Below are 18,004 nucleotides of genomic sequence, written 5' to 3'. Positions count from 1 at the left end.
GGACGTTTCAATGACTTTAATCAAAGACACTCATTATAGTTAAATTAATGATTACAGTTGCAGAGACTCTACAACCCAAATGTACTATGAATGTTTAACTCAAGTAGAGAATTATTCTCATTGTGAATGTGTGTAATCCATGTGTCTCTCCCAGTAGGAATCAACAGTTTGAAAAATGTATAAAGTAGCAATGATTTGTCCCTCTCATGTTGTATTATAAGTCTATGGTATGAAACCCCTCCAGTCTGCTGCTGCTACTCGACGACCGCGACACCGGTGACGCCTGCGCTGCATCCTGGTCACCATGACGACCTGTCTTCCCCCTCTTCAGCCTGTCCCTCCAGGTAACAGGGGTGCGTTGTAGGGCCGGAGAGGGGGCAGGGGTGGAGGCTGGCCTCTGGTGTGGGGGTTCTTTAGTTCTCCTCAGCAGCCCCAGACGGGAGGGTTTCCTCTGGGCTTGTTCTGCTTCCTGCTGGCTCTGGAGCTGCTGCTGCAGGATCCTCTGGATGTCATCCTGACACACGGAAATACATTTGACATATTTATTGGCTAATGGTAAAAAACAGACAATATTGATGGATTATTTCTCATTATGGCAGTTCTATTTATGTTTATCTTTTACCTTTGATAATACCTACGTCATCAAGATGTGTGCAACAAAAGTTCAACCTTCACACTTTGCTACCAGTTCTGTCAAACCGTCTACGCATACATTCGATAAATCCAACGTACCATTGGAAATGAATGCACTTCCAGTGTACGAAAATACAATGACGCTATCGGTGTGATCGAGGCCTTAGACACCAAACTTGGTACACACTCTGACCAGTGATGTAATGGTAAAAAAATTAATGTGTGTGAACTCACTAATGCTCAGTGACTTTCAACATGGCACCGTCATAGGATGCCACCTTTCAGTTCATAAAATGTCTGCCCTGTTAGAGCTGCCCTGGTCAACTGTAAGTGCTGTTATTGTGAAGTGGAAACTTCTAGGAGCAACAACAGATCAGCCACGAAGTGGTAGGCCACACAAGCTCACAGAACGGGACCGCTGAAGTGCATAAAATTGTCTGTCCTCAGTTGCATCACTCACTACCAAGTTCCAAACTGCCTATGGAAGCAACGTCAGCACAAGAACTGTTCTTCAGGTGCGTCATGAAATCGGTTTCTTCGTTTATTTCTCACCAATTTTGTGATTACGAACTTGTCTCATCACTGCAACTCCCCAACGGGCTTGGCAGAGGCAAAAGTCGAGTCGTGCGTCCTCCGAAACATGACCCGCCAAACCGTGCTTCTTAACACACGCTCACTTAACCCGGAAGCCAGCTGCACCAATGTGTGAAACACCTTTCAAATTACGACAGAAGTCAGCCTGCAGATGCCCGGCCCGCCACAAGGAGTCACTAGAGTGAGATGAGTCAAGTAAAGCACCCCCTGCCAAACTCTCCCCTAACCCAGATGATGCTGGGCCAATTGTGTGTCGCCCTAGCATACAATGACATTCTAGACGTTTCTATGATTCCAACATTGTGGTAACAGTTTGGGGAAGGCCCTTTCCTGTTTCAGCATCACAATGATCGTGCACAAAGTGAGGTCCAAACAGATATGGTTTGTCGAGATTGGTGTGGAAGAACTTGACTGGCCTGCACAGAGCCCTGAACTCAACCCTATCGAACACCTTAGGGATGAATTGGAATGCCAGCTGCGAGCCAGGCCTAATCGCCCAACATCAAAGCCTGACCTCACTAATGCTCCTGTGGCTGAATGGAAGCAAGTCCCCGCTGCAATGATCCGAAGACTGGAGGCCGTCATACCAGTAAAGGGGGAGGACCATCTCTATATTAATGCCCATGATTTTGGAATTAGATTTTCGACGAGCAGGTGTCCACATACTTTTGGTCATTTTGGTGTATGTATGTCATGTCATATTGCACCATTAGAGGAAGTTGGTCCCTCACCACCAGATGGCCCCAGGCTCTATTACTCCATTATCATGCTAGGATACCAGCTGGTGACATGTACCGGCTGGATGCATTATACCGTGTGTGTTAACCCATGGGTAATTTGCCATTGTCCCTAATTAGTGAGAGCTTGTTTTCCACCGTAACCTAACCCCAGCTGAGCCCATATGTTGCTACTGTATGTCTCAGACATATCCATTTTTCCGACTCGCTCTCTCTTTCTCTCCTCCCACCATCTTTTAGTACCTTCCAGGCCTCTAGTTCCAGTGAGAGCTCCAGTCGTTTCTGCACAGCCTCCAACAGCTGGTTGTTCAGTAACATCATCTCTGTCTTACTGCGGAGAAGCTCCGCCTCCATGGCCTTCTTCCTGTTCAACAGGAAGGGAAAAAAACTAAACAAAACATGTCATTTTTCTACAGGAACAATGCAGTTCCCTCTTAGAGGAGGCATTGACACTTCTCTTTGCTGTGAATGTGTGTGTGTGTGTGTACACTCACTTGTCCATGGCATCGTCTCTGTCCCGTAGTGCCTGTTGTAGAACAGCACTGTCATCCATACCATTCCCTTTTTTAACCCAGAACTGGGAATCCTGGGGAAAACAAAACAAGAGAGAGTGGTTGGGAGAAAAAAAGGCAGGTTTGTTTTATTTATATTCACACAGTTATGGAATACATGGACATAAAAGGGTGTTTCTTACTATTGATGACATCAGTTCTTCTGCTAGTTGGAATAAAATCTTTGCTGATGTATTCTGACCTTCCGTGTATGTGGTGATGCATTACGCCTGGGAGTCACGTGGTGATGCATTACGCCTGGGAGTCACGTGGTGATGCATTACGCCTGGGAGTCACGTGGTGATGCATTACGCCTGGGAGTCACGTGGTGATGCATTACGCCTGGGAGTCACGTGGTGATGCATTACGCCTGGGAGGCACGTGGTGATGCATTACGCCTGGGAGTCACGTGGTGATGCATTACGCCTGGGAGTCACGTGGTGATGCATTACGCCTGGGAGTCACGTGGTGATGCATTACGCCTGGGAGTCACGTGGTGATGCATTGGCCTGGGAGTCACGTGGTGATGCATTACGCCTGGGAGTCACGTGGTGATGCATTACGCCTGGGAGTCACGTGGTGATGCATTACGCCTGGGAGTCACGTGGTGATGCATTACGCCTGGGAGTCACGTGGTGATGCATTACGCCTGGGAGTCGTGGTGATGCATTACGCCTGGGAGTCACGTGGTGAATCATTACGCCTGGGAGTCACGTGGTGATGCACTACGCCTGGGAGTCACGTGGTGATGCACTACGCCTGGGAGTCATGTGGTGATGCATTACGCCTGGGTGTCATGTCGTGATGCATTATGCCTGGGAGTTATTTAAATGCCACAGAGTAATTAAAATTCCATTGAAACAAGGTTGAGCTAACTGAACCCATCAGGTCACATACCTGAACTGAACCAGTCTGGGCTCACCTGAGGGGCGGTGTCTAAACTCACCTGACATGAACTGTTAGCCTCTGAGCTACTGTTGGATAGGCACAGATTTCCTCATCTTTGTATTCTATGGGTTTGCCTGTGGGGGTGGGATCTAAGCTCACCTAAGAGGTGTGAGTGCAAGCCTGGGTCACATTCACTAAAAACTGAGGAACTAAATGCATCCTTGAGGACCCTGGCCGAACTTGTGCTGTGTGGCTGAGAGCTAGTTTAGGTTCACCTGTGCTGTGTGGCTGAGAGCTAGTTTAGGTTCACCTGTGCTGTGTGGCTGAGAGCTAGTTTAGGTTCACCTGTGCTGTGTGGCTGAGAGCTAGTTTAGGTTCACCTGTGCTGTGTGGCTGAGAGCTAGTTTAGGTTCACCTGTGCTGTGTGGCTGAGAGCTAATTTAGGTTCACCTGTGCTGTGTGGCTGAGAGCTAGTTTAGGTTCACCTGTGCTGTGTGGCTGAGCGCTAGTTTAGGTTCACCTGTGCTGTGTGGCTGAGAGCTAGTTTAGGTTCACCTGTGCTGTGTGGCTGAGAGCTAGTTTAGGTTCACCTGTGCTGTGTGGCTGAGAGCTAGTTTAGGTTCACCTGTGCTGTGTGGCTGAGAGCTAGTTTAGGTTCACCTGTGCTGTGTGGCTGACAGCTAGTTTAGGTTCACCTGTGCTGTGTGGCTGACAGCTAGTTTAGGTTCACCTGTGCTGTGTGGCTGAGAGCTAGTTTAGGTTCACCTGTGCTGTGTGGCTGAGAGCTAGTTTAGGTTCACCTGTGCTGTGTGGCTGAGAGCTAGTTTAGGTTCACCTGTGCTGTGTGGCTGAGAGCTAGTTTAGGTTCACCTGTGCTGTGTGGCTGAGAGCTAGTTTAGGTTCACCTGTGCTGTGTGGCTGAGAGCTAGTTTAGGTTCACCTGTGCTGTGTGGCTGAGAGCTAGTTTACGTTCACCTGTGCTGTGTGGCTGAGAGCTAGTTTACGTTCACCTGTGCTGTGTGGCTGACAGCTAGTTTAGGTTCACCTGTGCTGTGTGGCTGACAGCTAGTTTAGGTTCACCTGTGCTGTGTGGCTGAGAGCTAGTTTAGGTTCACCTGTGCTGTGTGGCTGAGAGCTAGTTTAGGTTCACCTGTGCTGTGTGGCTGAGAGCTAGTTTAGGTTCACCTGTGCTGTGTGGCTGAGAGCTAGTTTAGGTTCACCTGTGCTGTGTGGCTGAGAGCTAGTTTAGGTTCACCTGTGCTGTGTGGCTGAGAGCTAGTATAGGTTCACCTGTGCTGTGTGGCTGAGAGCTAGTTTAGGTTCACCTGTGCTGTGTGGCTGACAGCTAGTTTAGGTTCACCTGTGCTGTGTGGCTGAGAGCTAGTTTAGGTTCACCTGTGCTGTGTGGCTGAGAGCTAGTTTACGTTCACCTGTGCTGTGTGGCTGAGAGCTAGTTTACGTTCACCTGTGCTGTGTGGCTGAGAGCTAGTTTACGTTCACCTGTGCTGTGTGGCTGAGAGCTAGTTTAGGTTCACCTGTGCTGTGTGGCTGAGAGCTAGTTTAGGTTCACCTGTGCTGTGTGGCTGAGAGCTAGTTTAGGTTCACCTGTGCTGTGTGGCTGAGAGCTAGTATAGGTTCACCTGTGCTGTGTGGCTGAGAGCTAGTTTAGGTTCACCTGTGCTGTGGCTGGCTAGAGTTCACCTGTGCTGTGTGGCTGAGCTAGTTTAGGTTCACCTGTGCTGTGTGGCTGAGAGCTAGTTTAGGTTCACCTGTGCTGTGTGGCTGAGAGCTAGTTTAGGTTCACCTGTGCTGTGTGGCTGAGAGCTAGTTTAGGTTCACCTGTGCTGTGTGGCTGAGAGCTAGTTTAGGTTCACCTGTGCTGTGTGGCTGACAGCTAGTTTAGGTTCACCTGTGCTGTGTGGCTGACAGCTAGTTTAGGTTCACCTGTGCTGTGTGGCTGACAGCTAGTTTAGGTTCACCTGTGCTGTGTGGCTGAGAGCTAGTTTAGGTTCACCTGTGCTGTGTGGCTGAGAGCTAGTTTAGGTTCACCTGTGCTGTGTGGCTGAGAGCTAGTTTAGGTTCACCTGTGCTGTGTGGCTGAGAGCTAGTTTAGGTTCACCTGTGCTGTGTGGCTGAGAGCTAGTTTAGGTTCACCTGTGCTGTGTGGCTGAGAGCTAGTTTAGGTTCACCTGTGCTGTGTGGCTGAGAGCTAGTTTAGGTTCACCTGTGCTGTGTGGCTGAGAGCTAGTTTAGGTTCACCTGTGCTATGTGGCTGAGAGCTAGTATAGGTTCACCTGTGCTGTGTGGCTGAGAGCTAGTTTAGGTTCACCTGTGCTGTGTGGCTGAGAGCTAGTTTAGGTTCACCTGTGCTGTGTGGCTGAGAGCTAGTTTAGGTTAACCTGTGCTGTGTGGCTGAGAGCTAGTTTAGGTTCACCTATGCTGTGTGGCTGAGAGCTAGTTTACGTTCACCTGTGCTGTGTGGCTGAGAGCTAGTTTACGTTCACCTGTGCTGTGTGGCTGAGAGCTAGTTTACGTTCACCTGTGCTGTGTGGCTGAGAGCTAGTTTAGGTTCACCTGTGCTGTGTGGCTGAGAGCTAGTTTAGGTTCACCTGTGCTGTGTGGCTGAGAGCTAGTTTAGGTTCACCTGTGCTGTGTGGCTGAGAGCTAGTTTGCGTGCGACGTTCTGCAGCAGGACCAGCGCTGTATCCAGACTGTTCTCCTGAACAGATGGTTCTACTGTGCTGGACTCTGCTTCTGTCAGAGGAAGCAACAACCTCAGAACGGACTGAACCTCCTCTGTAACCTGGAGAGAGAAACAGTCATTCATGCAGAAGAACAGCTCCTGACTTTATAACTTCTTGTTTGTTAAGATCACAATGAAAATGTGCTACAAAATATAAGTAATCAAATTATACAACTGAAGATCGAGGACAAGATTGACAGTGAGTTAGATTTTTTTTAAATATCTTAATGGTGCTAGCTAGCTAGGTCGGAATTTGTCAGTTAGCTTGCTAGGAAGTTAATCCCTAGAATTTGGGGAATTTTTCTTAAATTCACCCCAAAAAAAGTTAGCTTATAACAGTGAATCTTTTTTTTGTGGGATACACAAGGCAATTCTAAGTCTTGTGGCATATTTTGGTTAAACTATCCCCAATCCAATGGAATTGCAACCCTCTGCATGCACAGTGTATTCTTCCATCACATGTAAAGCTGATACTCAAGATCTTGCACACTAATGAGATGCTACAGAGCCCACACTACTACACTGTCTGAGCCAAAGACTACATTCTCTCTGGTAAGTTGATTACAATCCTGGATGGGGTGAATATTTTATGACATACATACATACCTACAGCAAAGTGTGTTTAAATAATTTCTAACTTAACAATTTCTGCTAGTTAGTTTTTGCTACCATGTGGGTTTTCGCTTGCTTGAGCCTGCTAACTGAGTGTTAATTCACTTGTTTCCATGCATGTTTCATTTATCTTACAAAGAAGTTATGTAATAACTGCTTAACTATTCATCTGTACATGGAATTGTATTTGTTGTTTTTTTACTCTCTTTTTCTAATCGTTACAGGGAAATGCCACAGGCACCATCTGATGTGTGGAGACTGCAGCTAATGTAGAAGTTAAAGCTGTGTACATTTGCAAACACTGTGCCAAATCATATGTGAAGAATGTAACAAATATGCAGAATCATCTGGCCAAGTGCATAAAGTTCCCTCAGCGCTCACAACAAGCAACCTCTGACAAAATTCCCTCTACATCCATTCGAGGTGAAAATAATGAATCAGACACCACAAACAAGGGACAACAGACACACCGGTCTCTACATTGCAGATGAGCTGAAGGCAGTCATCAATTACCTTGGACCACAGAAGGTATTTGCACTGGTGAGACAATGCTCCGAACATGAAGACTGTTTGGTCTAAAGTGGAGGAGTCCTACCCTCACATCACACCCATTGGCTGTGCTGCTCATGCATTGAATCTGCTCCTCAAGGACACCATGGCACCGAAAACAATGGATCACCCAGGAGGATCCTCTTGATTGGAGAACCAAGGAAAGAGAGCCAAGGAAATGGTTAGGTATGTGAAGGGTCATCAAGTTATAGCAGCAATCTATCTCACTTAGCAAAGTGAGAAGATTAAGAGCACCACATTGAAGCTGCCCAGCAACACCCATTGGGGTTGTGTCGTCATCATGTTTGACAGTTTCCTGTAGGAATCTCTCGAAGAAATGGCCATATCAGTCTGCAGATATGGACAGCCCCATCAAGAGGATCCTCCTGGATGATGTATTTTGGGGGAGGGTGGTAAGCAGCCTGAAACTCCTGAAACCTAAAGCAGTAGCCATTGCACAGGTTGAGGGAGACAATGCCATCTCGTCTGATGTTCAGACTCTGCTTGCAGATGTAAGAGAAGAAATCCATACTTCCCTGCCCACTGTTGCTCCAAGTAGAATAAACTGCAATTCTGAAATACATCAAAGAGCGTGAAGACTTCTGCCTGAAGCCCATACACGACACAGCGTACATGTTGGACCCCAAGTATGCTGGCAAGAGCATTCTGTCTGGAGCAGAGATCAACAAAGCCTATGGACACTACTGTGTCTCACCACCTTGGTCTGGATAAGAGCAAGATTTTTGGCAGTCTGGTGAAGTACACTTCCAAGCAAGGGCTTTGGGATGGAGATGCAATATGGCAGTCGTGCCAACATCTCAACAGCCACCTGGTGGAAGGGACTTTGTGGATCTGAGGCTCTTTCCCCTGTTGCCTCCATCTTCCAAATCCCACCAACATCAGCTGCCTCAGAGCGCAACTGGTCCTTGTTTGGGAACACACACAGCAAAGCATGCAACAGGCTGACCAATACAAGGGTTGAAAAATTGGTGGCCATCCAGGCATTTTTTTTTCTTTTTGAGCCTGACAACGAGCCATCCTCAACAAGGTTGGAAAGTGACCATGAAGATGAGGCCTCAGTCTGATGTTCAAGAGGTGGACATTGAGGTCCAGGAAGAAGACATAGAAGCCTGAGAAGAAGACAACCAAAGCTTTAGTTTAAAACTTTTTAATTTGAACCTGAGTGTAGGTTACTTCCCTGACGTCAGGAACTGGGAAGTAACGGCGGCAGGGTAGCCTAGTGGTTAGAGCGTTGGACTAGTAACTGAAAGGTTGCAAGTTCAAATCCCCGAGCTGACAAGGTACAAATCTGTCGTTCTGCCCCTGAACAGGCAGTTAACCCACTGTTCCTAGGCCGTCATTGAAAATAAGAATTTGTTCTTAACTGACTTGCCTAGTAAAAAAAAAGTTTAAAAAAATAAAAAACAAGGACTCATAACCCCAATCTATAAGAACGGAGACAAATTTGACCCTAACAATTAGATATTTGTTTGAACAGTAACATGGGGAAAGTTTTCTGTAGTATTATAAATGAGTTCTATACTTCCTTAATAAGCACAATGTCTTGACTAAAAGTCAAATTGGATATCTACCGAAAACATCTCATGACATGACAATTAAATCCTTGGCAATAAATGGAGCATCAGAATTGGCAAGAAATTATTTAACCAGGGGCCTGGTCTTTGCCAGGGTTGCAATCTCAGCCCTGCGCGCTTGGCCACTATTCTAGAAAAATCCTCAGCCCCGTTGTTGGTCTCCACAATACCTGCTCTTCGCAGATGACCTGTGCCTGCTGAAACCCACAGCACATCACCTAGAGCAGTACTGCCAGACCTGGGCCTTGGCAGTAAATCCCCAAAACACTAAAAACAATGATTTTCCAGAGAAGATCTCGATTGGTACAAAATATACAGAGTACTGCACACCCAACAATTACTTAGGTTTCGAAATAAGCTCAACTGGACATCTAAATGAGTCAGTGAATGAATTGAGAGAGAAAGCACAAAAAAACGAATCCAAATAGAAATACCTCGTCTAGTTTGGCTAAAACGAATTGAATGTATCATTGAATCAATTGTACTTTATGGCAGCGAGGTGTGGAGTCCACTTGCAAAACAAGATTTCACTCAATGGGGCAAACACCTACAGTACATGTACAGAGGAAAACTACAACAATGCATGCAGGGCAGAATTAGGCCAATATCCACTCATAATAACTCAAAAAAAGAGCAATGAAGTTTTGAAAACATCTAAAATATAGTGACCCCTTCAAATAATTTACCAAGCCCTGCAATGCCAAAAAATATTTCCCTCATCCAGCTGGTCCTGGGGCTGAGTTCACAAATCGGTTCTACTAACACACTGAAGCCTCAGTCCCCTCATCCAGCTGGTCCTGGGGCTGAGTTCACAAACCTGTTCTACTAACACACTGAAGCCTCAGTCCCCTCATTCAGCTGGTCCTGGGGCTGAGTTCACAAATCGGTTCTACTAATACACTGAAGCCTCAAGGACCAGAACATCCAAACAATCAGAATAAACCAAATGACACAGTCAAAACAAAACTACATTACTTATTGGGAAAAACTAGCACAAAGCAAAATCCTGTGCTATCTGGCTCTAAATTGACAGTACACCATTGAAAACTATTTGACCACGGTTACTGATTAAAACCTTAGAAAAACTTTGAAAAAGTACAGGATCAGTGAGCACAGCCTCCATATAGAGGAAAGGCTGTGCAACCACTTGTACCACAGCAGAACCCGAGGCAGAGCTGTATTTCCTGTCGGGAGGGGGTGAGCGAAGGATGGAGGGAGGGAGGGAGGGAGGGGGTGAGGGAGGGAGGGGGTGAGAGTTCAACATAAACACAGACTTCTAAAGGTGACGTGCTTCACAGAAACAGAAAGGATTCACTCCCGTTAGCCTACTTCCAGAGCCTCCATTCAAGCCCTGTTGTCATGTGATTCTTGTTATTCAGCCTTTATACATCACACTGATCTTGTTTCAACAATTGCATGACCTTTGAAATTACCTGTCAAATTTATGCTTATGCTTGACTGTATTTGAAGTGTGTGTGTTACCTTCTCCCTGTGTTGGATCCATCCCGGTTCGTCTCTGTTCTCCTGTAGTTTGTCCACCTGAGCCTTCAGCCTCAGACTGCGTCTCACTGACAGCGCCACCTCCCGACGCACTTCCTTCAACTAGACACAAGCACGTTTGTAAAGAAGCATGTTTAACAAATTCCTATAGGTGTTGCTGAATTTCCTCTTCCCTTCAACTAGACACACACCAACAGTGTTACATGCAAAACACACACATACCACCACCAGTGTTACATGCATAATACACACACCACCCGAGGCACTACCTTTAATCATGCGCACACATACACAACCTTCAGCTAAGAATAAATGGTGTCATGAAAAACACAGGCACGGTGGTAAACGGTGCTATTCCAGATTCCTGGAAGATGAGACAAATCCTGTTGTACTGGATACGCATGCGACAGCTCATATTACACACTCACACAGATACACCAGGTCCCTAACTGATAAGAGCCCAACGAGCGACAACAATATTCCCTTCAGCCACAAATCAAACCTGTCTCTATGAGCTGATAACATTCTATAGCAGAGTATGACACATTTGTACTGAACGAGGTGAAAGATCTGTTCTGGTCCAAGATCTTTGAAAACCATAACAAGTACTGCGTCAAATTATATTCAATATAATTTCTTGGCCGCACAGCACACACATTTTATTTTTGTCCGGCCCTCACTCCCTCACCGTGTCGGACACTGGTCCTAATGTTCTGCGTCTGCTGAGCTGTTGTCCACTCCTGATGAGGTCCGGTAAGATTCGGTCTACGTAGCTCCGTCTGAAAGGGCTCTTATCCTCACTGACCTCATCAGAACCATCTCCCTCACTGACCATGGTCAAAACACCTGGATCGCCATTCTCTATGGCCAAACTCTCCTTGACCACGGTCAGCTCACCAGAACCATCAGGACCAGCATCTTCTGCGGTCAAAGATTGCATCAAGCAGGTACTGGTCATGGTCAACAGATCATGACAGTTGTCCCCCTCTTCGGTCAGCGAAGTCAACCTTTCTGTGACCACATCCTCCTTCTCTGGGTCATCCTCTGGTTCGGTCGTGGTCGAGCTTGAATCATCCTGTTTTTGTATTTCATCTCTCAGTATTGTAGACCGTGTGGTTGAACTGCCACTGACAATGCCAGGCAGCTGGTGTCCATCTTCCAGGGTGTGCAGGGAGTAGCAGAGTTGTTCCATGGCAGTAAACTGTGGTCTCAGTCTCTCGTTCAGGATGGAGAAAGGCACAGGGTCTCCCATGGCATAATAGAGGGGTCACAACCACCAAACACCAAACCGACAACAGGAGAGTTCGGGAGAAAGAATTGAAGAGAGGAGCTCACAATCTCACTGGGACAAAAACAATGACTGGCAGTGAGAAGAGGCTATGACAGTGAGAGAAAAAGAGAGAGCGAGAAGGGGAGGGAACAAAACACAGAGAATGTCTACCAACTCGTTTTTCCTGAACTTTGAGTAACCAGAATAGGACCAACATATCTTGTGTGATGTCATCGAGTGATGTCAGAGGAGGCTGCACCCTCACCTTTTTTTCCCTTCAACTTCTATTGCTACGGTGATGGTAGCCTGGATACGGACACGTCAACATGTCAGGGATTCAGAGAAATGGACCTTTGATGTCCTTACACAATCAGAGACAGATTACAGACATGACGTACGATACCTATCTGTTTATACTGCCCTGTCATATAACAACGCCAAGCTACACAGGCACCTTTTCAGAAGGGATGAGGAGCAAGTGTGTAAGAGAGATAAGAGGCAAGACATGGGAGGGAGAGTACAAAAGAGAGAGGTCGTTCCACCAATTCGGTGCCTTTTCAGAAGTGCTACTTGGTAAAAAAATATATATATACAGTACCAGTAAAATGTTTGGACAAACCTACTCATTCAAGGGTTTTTCTTTATTTTTACTATTTTCTACATTGTAGAATAATGAACACAAGGAGTCATGTAGTAACTACAAAAAAAGTGTTAAACAAATCAAAATATTTTAGATTCTTCAAAGTAGCCACCATTTGTCTTGATGACAGCTTTTCACTCTCTTGGCATTCTCTCAACCAGCTTCACCTGGAATGCTTTTCCAACAGTCTTGAAGGAGTTCCCACATACGCTGAGAACTTGGCTGCTTTTACATCACCCTGCAGTCCAACTCATCCCAAACCACCTCAATTGGGTTGAGGTCGGGTGATTGTACAGGCCAGGTCCTCTGATGCAGCACTCGGTCACTCTTCTTCTTGGTCAAATAGCCCTTACACAGCCTGGATGTGTGTTGGGTCATTTTCCTGTTGAAAAACAAATGATAGTGGAACTAAGATCAAACCAGATGGGATGGCGTAGCGCTGCAGAATGATGTGGGAGCCATGCTGGTTAAGCATGCCTTGAATTCTAAATAAATCCCTGACAGTGTCACCAGCAAAGCACCCCCACACCTCCTCCTCCATGCTTCACAGTGGGGACCACACATGCAGAGATCATCCGTTCACCTACTCTGCATCTCACAAAGACACAGAGGTTGGAACTAAAAATCTAAAATGTTGACTTATCAGACCAAAGGACAGATTTCCACCAGTCTAATGTCCATTGCTTGTGTTTCTTGACCCAAGCAAGTCTTCTTATTGGTGTCCCTTAGTAATGGTTTCTTTGTAGCAATTTTACCATGAAGGCTTGATTCCCACAGTCTCCTCTTGAACAGTTGATGCTGAGATGTCTGAATTTATTTGGGCTGCAATTTCTGAGACTGGTAACTATAATGAACTTATCCTGTGCAGGAGAGGTAAATCTGGGGCTTCCTTTCCTGTGGCGGTCCTCATGAGAGCCAGTTTCATCATAGCGCTTTATGGTTTTTCCGACTGCACTTGAAGAAACTTTCAAAGTTCTTGAAATTGTGCGGATTGACTGACCTTCATGTCTTAAAATAATGGACTGTCATTTCCCTTTGCTTATTTGAGCTGTTCTTTCCATAATATGGACTTTTACCAAATAGGGCTATCTTCTGTATACCCCCAACCCATACCTTGTCACAACACAACTGATTGGCTAAAACGCATTAAGAAGGAAAGAAATTCCAGAAATGAACTTAACAAGGCACACCTGTTAATTGAAATGCATTCCAGTTGACTACCTCATGAAGCTGGTTGAAAGAATACCAAGTGTGTGCAAAGCTGTCATCAAGGTAAAAGGTGGCTACTTTGAAGAATCTGAAATATAAAATATTTTGATTTGTTGTAACACTATTTTGGTTACTACATGATTCCATATGTGTTATTTCATAGTTTTGATGTCTTCACGATTATACAATGTAGAACATTGTATAAAAACATTTTTAAAAACCTTGAATGAGATTTTGTCCAAACTTTTGACTTGTACTGGATATATAACTTGATTTCACATCATTTTAATCTCAACATTTGTCATAAAGAGCACTTGTTCAGCTTCATAAAAAAAACATGTTTTCCCATCTCATGAGGTTAAAGAGCGACTGCCCCTAAAAAACAACTTCTCGTTTTGAAACCGGCCTGTGACATGAGTCAGAAACATTTATTATAGTGTTCAAATTTACTACAAAGTGTAAATAGGATCATTTGGGTCATAAAGTCTCGTCCAAAATTAAGATTTGTGAGATAAGAAAAAATATATACGTCATGGAATTTAGGGTACCTTTAACAGTTTGGGTTTATCTCAACCCTGCCCACATGCCCACAGCGCTCAAGTAATGGTCAATTTGGCTTGACATTCGATATCTCTACAGGGCTGGTTAGGGGGCCATCAGTAAATTACACAATATACTTAATACAATATCTTTTAAATGTCAATAGCTCCATATTTCAAATTGACTTAACTCCTTACAAACTACAAATTGTAGAAATTCATATAAATATTGAAAGCATTTAATGAGACAACCAAAAAATAGTCACATTTACATTGCGTAATTTATTGACGATCCCGTAACTAGCCCCAGAGATAAGCTATCCAATGTCAAACCAACTTTGCCCTGTTCGCACACTAGCCGGCAGAAGCGAATTGTAGAAAGAAGTTGGCCTTGGCAACTTCGAGACCTGGTTAGACTGTTTCTCAGTAGATGGGTGAGTGGCTGTAACGGTGTATGGTTTTGGCAGAGTGAATGTACAAACGTTTGCCACGTACAAACCACCTCCAAGACAACTCTTGTCTAGTTTCAGTCATGGATGTCATAAGGTGAATGCACCAATTTGTAAGTCGCTCTGGATAAGAGCGTCTGCTAAATTACTTAAATGTAAATGTAAATGTAATGGCCGCTTAATTTCTTAACCTTTTGTAACTAGGGGGCAGTATTTTCATTTTTGGAAAAATAATGTTCCCGTAGTAAACGGGATATTTTGTCAGGACAAGATGCTAGAATATGCATTTAATTGACAGCTTAGGATAGAAAACACTCCAAAACTGTAAAAATATTGTCTGTGAGTATAACAGAACTGATGTTGCAGGCGAAAGCTCCAAACAGGAAGGGACTCTTATTTAGAAGGCTCTGCGTTCCTATGTGTCCCTATTGAGCAGAACGTCAACATTGAGTCAGTGGTCAGCTGAAGCTCTCAGAGTGTTTGGTGCGTAAAGGACAAATGCGGACATTGTTTCTCTCTATCCTAATAAGAAGCCACCAGTCCCTGTTGATATATTATCGAATAGATATTTGAAAAACACCTTGAGGAATGATTATAAACAACGTTGCCATGTTTCTGTCGATATTATGGAGCTCATTTGTAATATTTTTCGGCCTTTTCGTGACTGCAATTTCCGGGCAATTTCTCAGCCAAACGTGAAGAACAAACGGAGCTATTTCGCCTACAAAAATAATATTTTTGGAAAAAAGGAACATTGGCTGTCTAACTGGGAGTCTCGTGAGTGAAAACACGAGAGCTCATCAAAGGTAAACGATTGAATTTGATTGCTTTTCTGATTTCCGTGACCAAGTTACCTGCTGCTAGCTGGACAAAATGCTATGCTAGGCTATCGATAAACTTACACAAATGCTTGTCTAGCTTGGGCTGTAAAGCATATTTTGAACATCTGAGATGACAGGGTGATTAACAAAAGGCTAAGCTGTGTCTCAATATATTTTACTTGTGATTTTCATGAATAGGAATATTTTCTAGGAATATTTATGTCCGTTGCGTTATGCTAATTAGTGTCAGTCGATGATTACGCTCCCTCATACAGGATGGGGAGTCACTAGAGGTTTAATGATCAAGACTAAAAGCTAGGCCAAATCAGGAAATTCAAATCAGCCCCCTTAACCCTCGAGTCAATTTTCGCGGCCCTACGGAAATCAAATGAACATAATTAAAATTCCCCATTTAAAGCTAAAGGTATATGTTTTCTTGCATTGGCGGAGTCTAAATTCAACGCAATGGTGGCGGAGCTAAAGTGGTGATTGTCAGAACATGATACATCCAGAAAAGGTGTCCTCCCACGAAACTGTCTAATGTCCGAACGGTTTGACATAGAACATATTAAAAGATGACTCATGTCGGTGATTTTGCTCTCCAACCCCCACAACAGTCACTTATTAAGTGCCAAATAAAGTAGTGATTTAATCTTAAAATAAACCATAAATTCAAATGCATCACAAAAAGCATTTCTAGCCTGTCTATCTATGTATAGGTAACAGGGTTGGCGTGTTACGCTTGACCCTCTAAGTTTACCACAAAAACACCAGAATATTGCCAAAAAGAGTAGAACCAGCTCACCTGCTTTTACCCACTGGGTTCTATTTTTCGCTGGCGTTAAACCAGTGCAATTGTCAATCCCACGGTCGTTTGCTTATTCAATCTGTTAAAGCAAGTTCTCTATTTTAGCGCCTTGATTGGTAATTTACCTGTCTTACATGTGACCCACCATCTTTTTTCGGGTTTATGTCCCAAAATTTGATTTTTATTTATTTATTTTATGGATAAAAGTACTTCTAAATGGTTTATCATACCTTGTAATTGGAGAAACATGGGAAGGTAATGCTGCTTTTAAAATTGATACAAGTATAATGCCATTTAGGAGAAACGGGCATTTAAACATTTTGCTGCGATTTTCACACATTGCTCTACATTAATCATTGGGAAACATATTTAGAAAAGTAATATTTTTACCAAACTGCCTAAATGGATTCTCTGAACGTTATCTCACCAAGTTCCCCCATTTGGCAAACCATTAACAGTATTAAATTGCCTATTGTTGTATTTTAAAGATAACCTTTCACATTGACCAGCTAGTGTTTTATGCCCATTTAGCCTCGTTCACACGCTCTTAAGCAACGGATCTCTTAAATAATTCCCATGAGAACACGTGACTCTGGCCATGCGCTAAAGCAGTGAGGTAGTGCTTAAAAAACAATAAAATATTTCAAGAGTAAAAGACCACTAAAGGTGGCAGCCTACAATAAGGAAAAACTTAAAACCCACAAACACACAGGCTTAGGTCTATCAAATTAGATCCGTTGTGACTTTGGTTCAGGTCAGGATCAAATCCGATTTTATGTCACATGCACTGAAAACAACAGCTGTAGACTTTACCGTAAAATGCTTACTCAAGAGCACTTTCCCTACAATGAGTAAAAAATAAAAATAATAACAATAGCCAGACTACATACGAGGAGTACCGGTACAGAGCCAATGTGCAGGGGTACGAGGTAGGTATGAACAAATTAATCTAGCCTGAGAGCCTATTTCTGTCCTGCACTTTGAAGCAGGACATGTAATGTCCAATGTCCATATACTGAACAAAAATATAAACCCAACATGCAGCAATTTCACAGATTTGACTGAGTTACAGTTCATATGAGGAAATCAGTCCATTGAAATAAATACATTACTGTGTGGAAACACCGTACAGTTGGCGACCGAAGTCAGCGTGCCGGGCCTGTCGCATGGAGTCACTAGAGAGAGATGGGACAAGGACATCCCGGCCGGCCAAATCAAATGTATTTATATAGCCCTTCGTACATCAGCTGATATCTCAAAGTGCTGTACAGAAGCCCAGCCTAAAACCCCAAACAGCAAGCAGTACAGGTGTAGAAGCACGGTGGCTAGGAAAAACTCCCTACAAAGGCCAAAACCTAGGAAGAAACCTAGAGAGGAACCAGGCTATTAGGGATGGCCAGTCCTCTTCTGGCTGTGCCGGGTGGAGATTATACCAGAGCATGGCCAAGATGTTCAAATGTTCATAAATGACTAGCATGGTCAAATAATAATAATCACAGGCAGAACAGTTAAAACTGGAGCAGCAGCACGACCAGGTGGACTGGGGACAGCAAGGAGTCATCATGCCAGTTAGTCCTGAGGCATGGTCCTAGGGCTCAGGTCCTCCGAGAGAGAGAAAGAAAGAGAGAAAGAGAGAATTAGAGAGAGCATACTTAAATTCACACAGGACACCGGATAAGACAGGAGAAGTACACCAGATATAACAAACTGACCCTAGCCCCCCGACACAAACTACTGCAGCATAAATACTGGAGGCTGAGACAGGAGGGGGTCAGGAGACACTGTGGCCCCATCCAATGTTACCCCTGGACAGTGCCAAACAGGAAGGATATAACCTTCGAGCCTGTTTGGGATACTCTGGATCGA

The 18,004-nt window shown here is 44.5% G+C and overlaps 1 protein-coding gene across 1 annotated transcript; it reads right to left on the bottom strand.

Annotated features, from left to right (window-relative positions):
- Position 1: 1 nt before the first annotated feature.
- On the bottom strand, positions 2-17,629 carry bicdl2l (bicaudal-D-related protein 2-like). Its single transcript, XM_065004918.1, has 6 exons — positions 11,091-17,629; positions 10,385-10,504; positions 6,048-6,206; positions 2,459-2,550; positions 2,208-2,328; positions 2-514 (listed from the first exon to the last, which is right to left on the bottom strand). The coding sequence occupies exons 1-6, from the start codon at positions 11,652-11,654 to the stop codon at positions 215-217; spliced, it is 1,356 nt and encodes a 451-aa protein (XP_064860990.1). The 5' UTR covers positions 11,655-17,629; the 3' UTR covers positions 2-214.
- Between the last annotated feature and the right edge of the window lie 375 nt (positions 17,630-18,004).

The sequence above is a fragment of the Oncorhynchus nerka genome, linkage group LG19 (genome assembly GCF_034236695.1).
Source record: "Oncorhynchus nerka isolate Pitt River linkage group LG19, Oner_Uvic_2.0, whole genome shotgun sequence".
NCBI lineage: Eukaryota > Metazoa > Chordata > Actinopteri > Salmoniformes > Salmonidae > Oncorhynchus > Oncorhynchus nerka.
The sequence above is the reverse complement of the archived record's forward strand: the minus strand, read 5'-3'. Positions and strand labels throughout refer to the sequence as shown.

Coding starts and splice junctions, on each gene's coding strand:
- bicdl2l (XM_065004918.1), bottom strand. CDS start 11,654: ATGGGAGACCCTGTGCCTTTCTCCATCCTGAACGAGAGACTGAGACCA. Junction 6,207..10,384: donor GGATCCAACACAGGGAGAAG/GTAACACACACA, acceptor TTCTCTCTCCAG/GTTACAGAGGAGGTTCAGTC. Junction 515..2,207: donor TGGAACTAGAGGCCTGGAAG/GTACTAAAAGAT, acceptor TCCGTGTGTCAG/GATGACATCCAGAGGATCCT.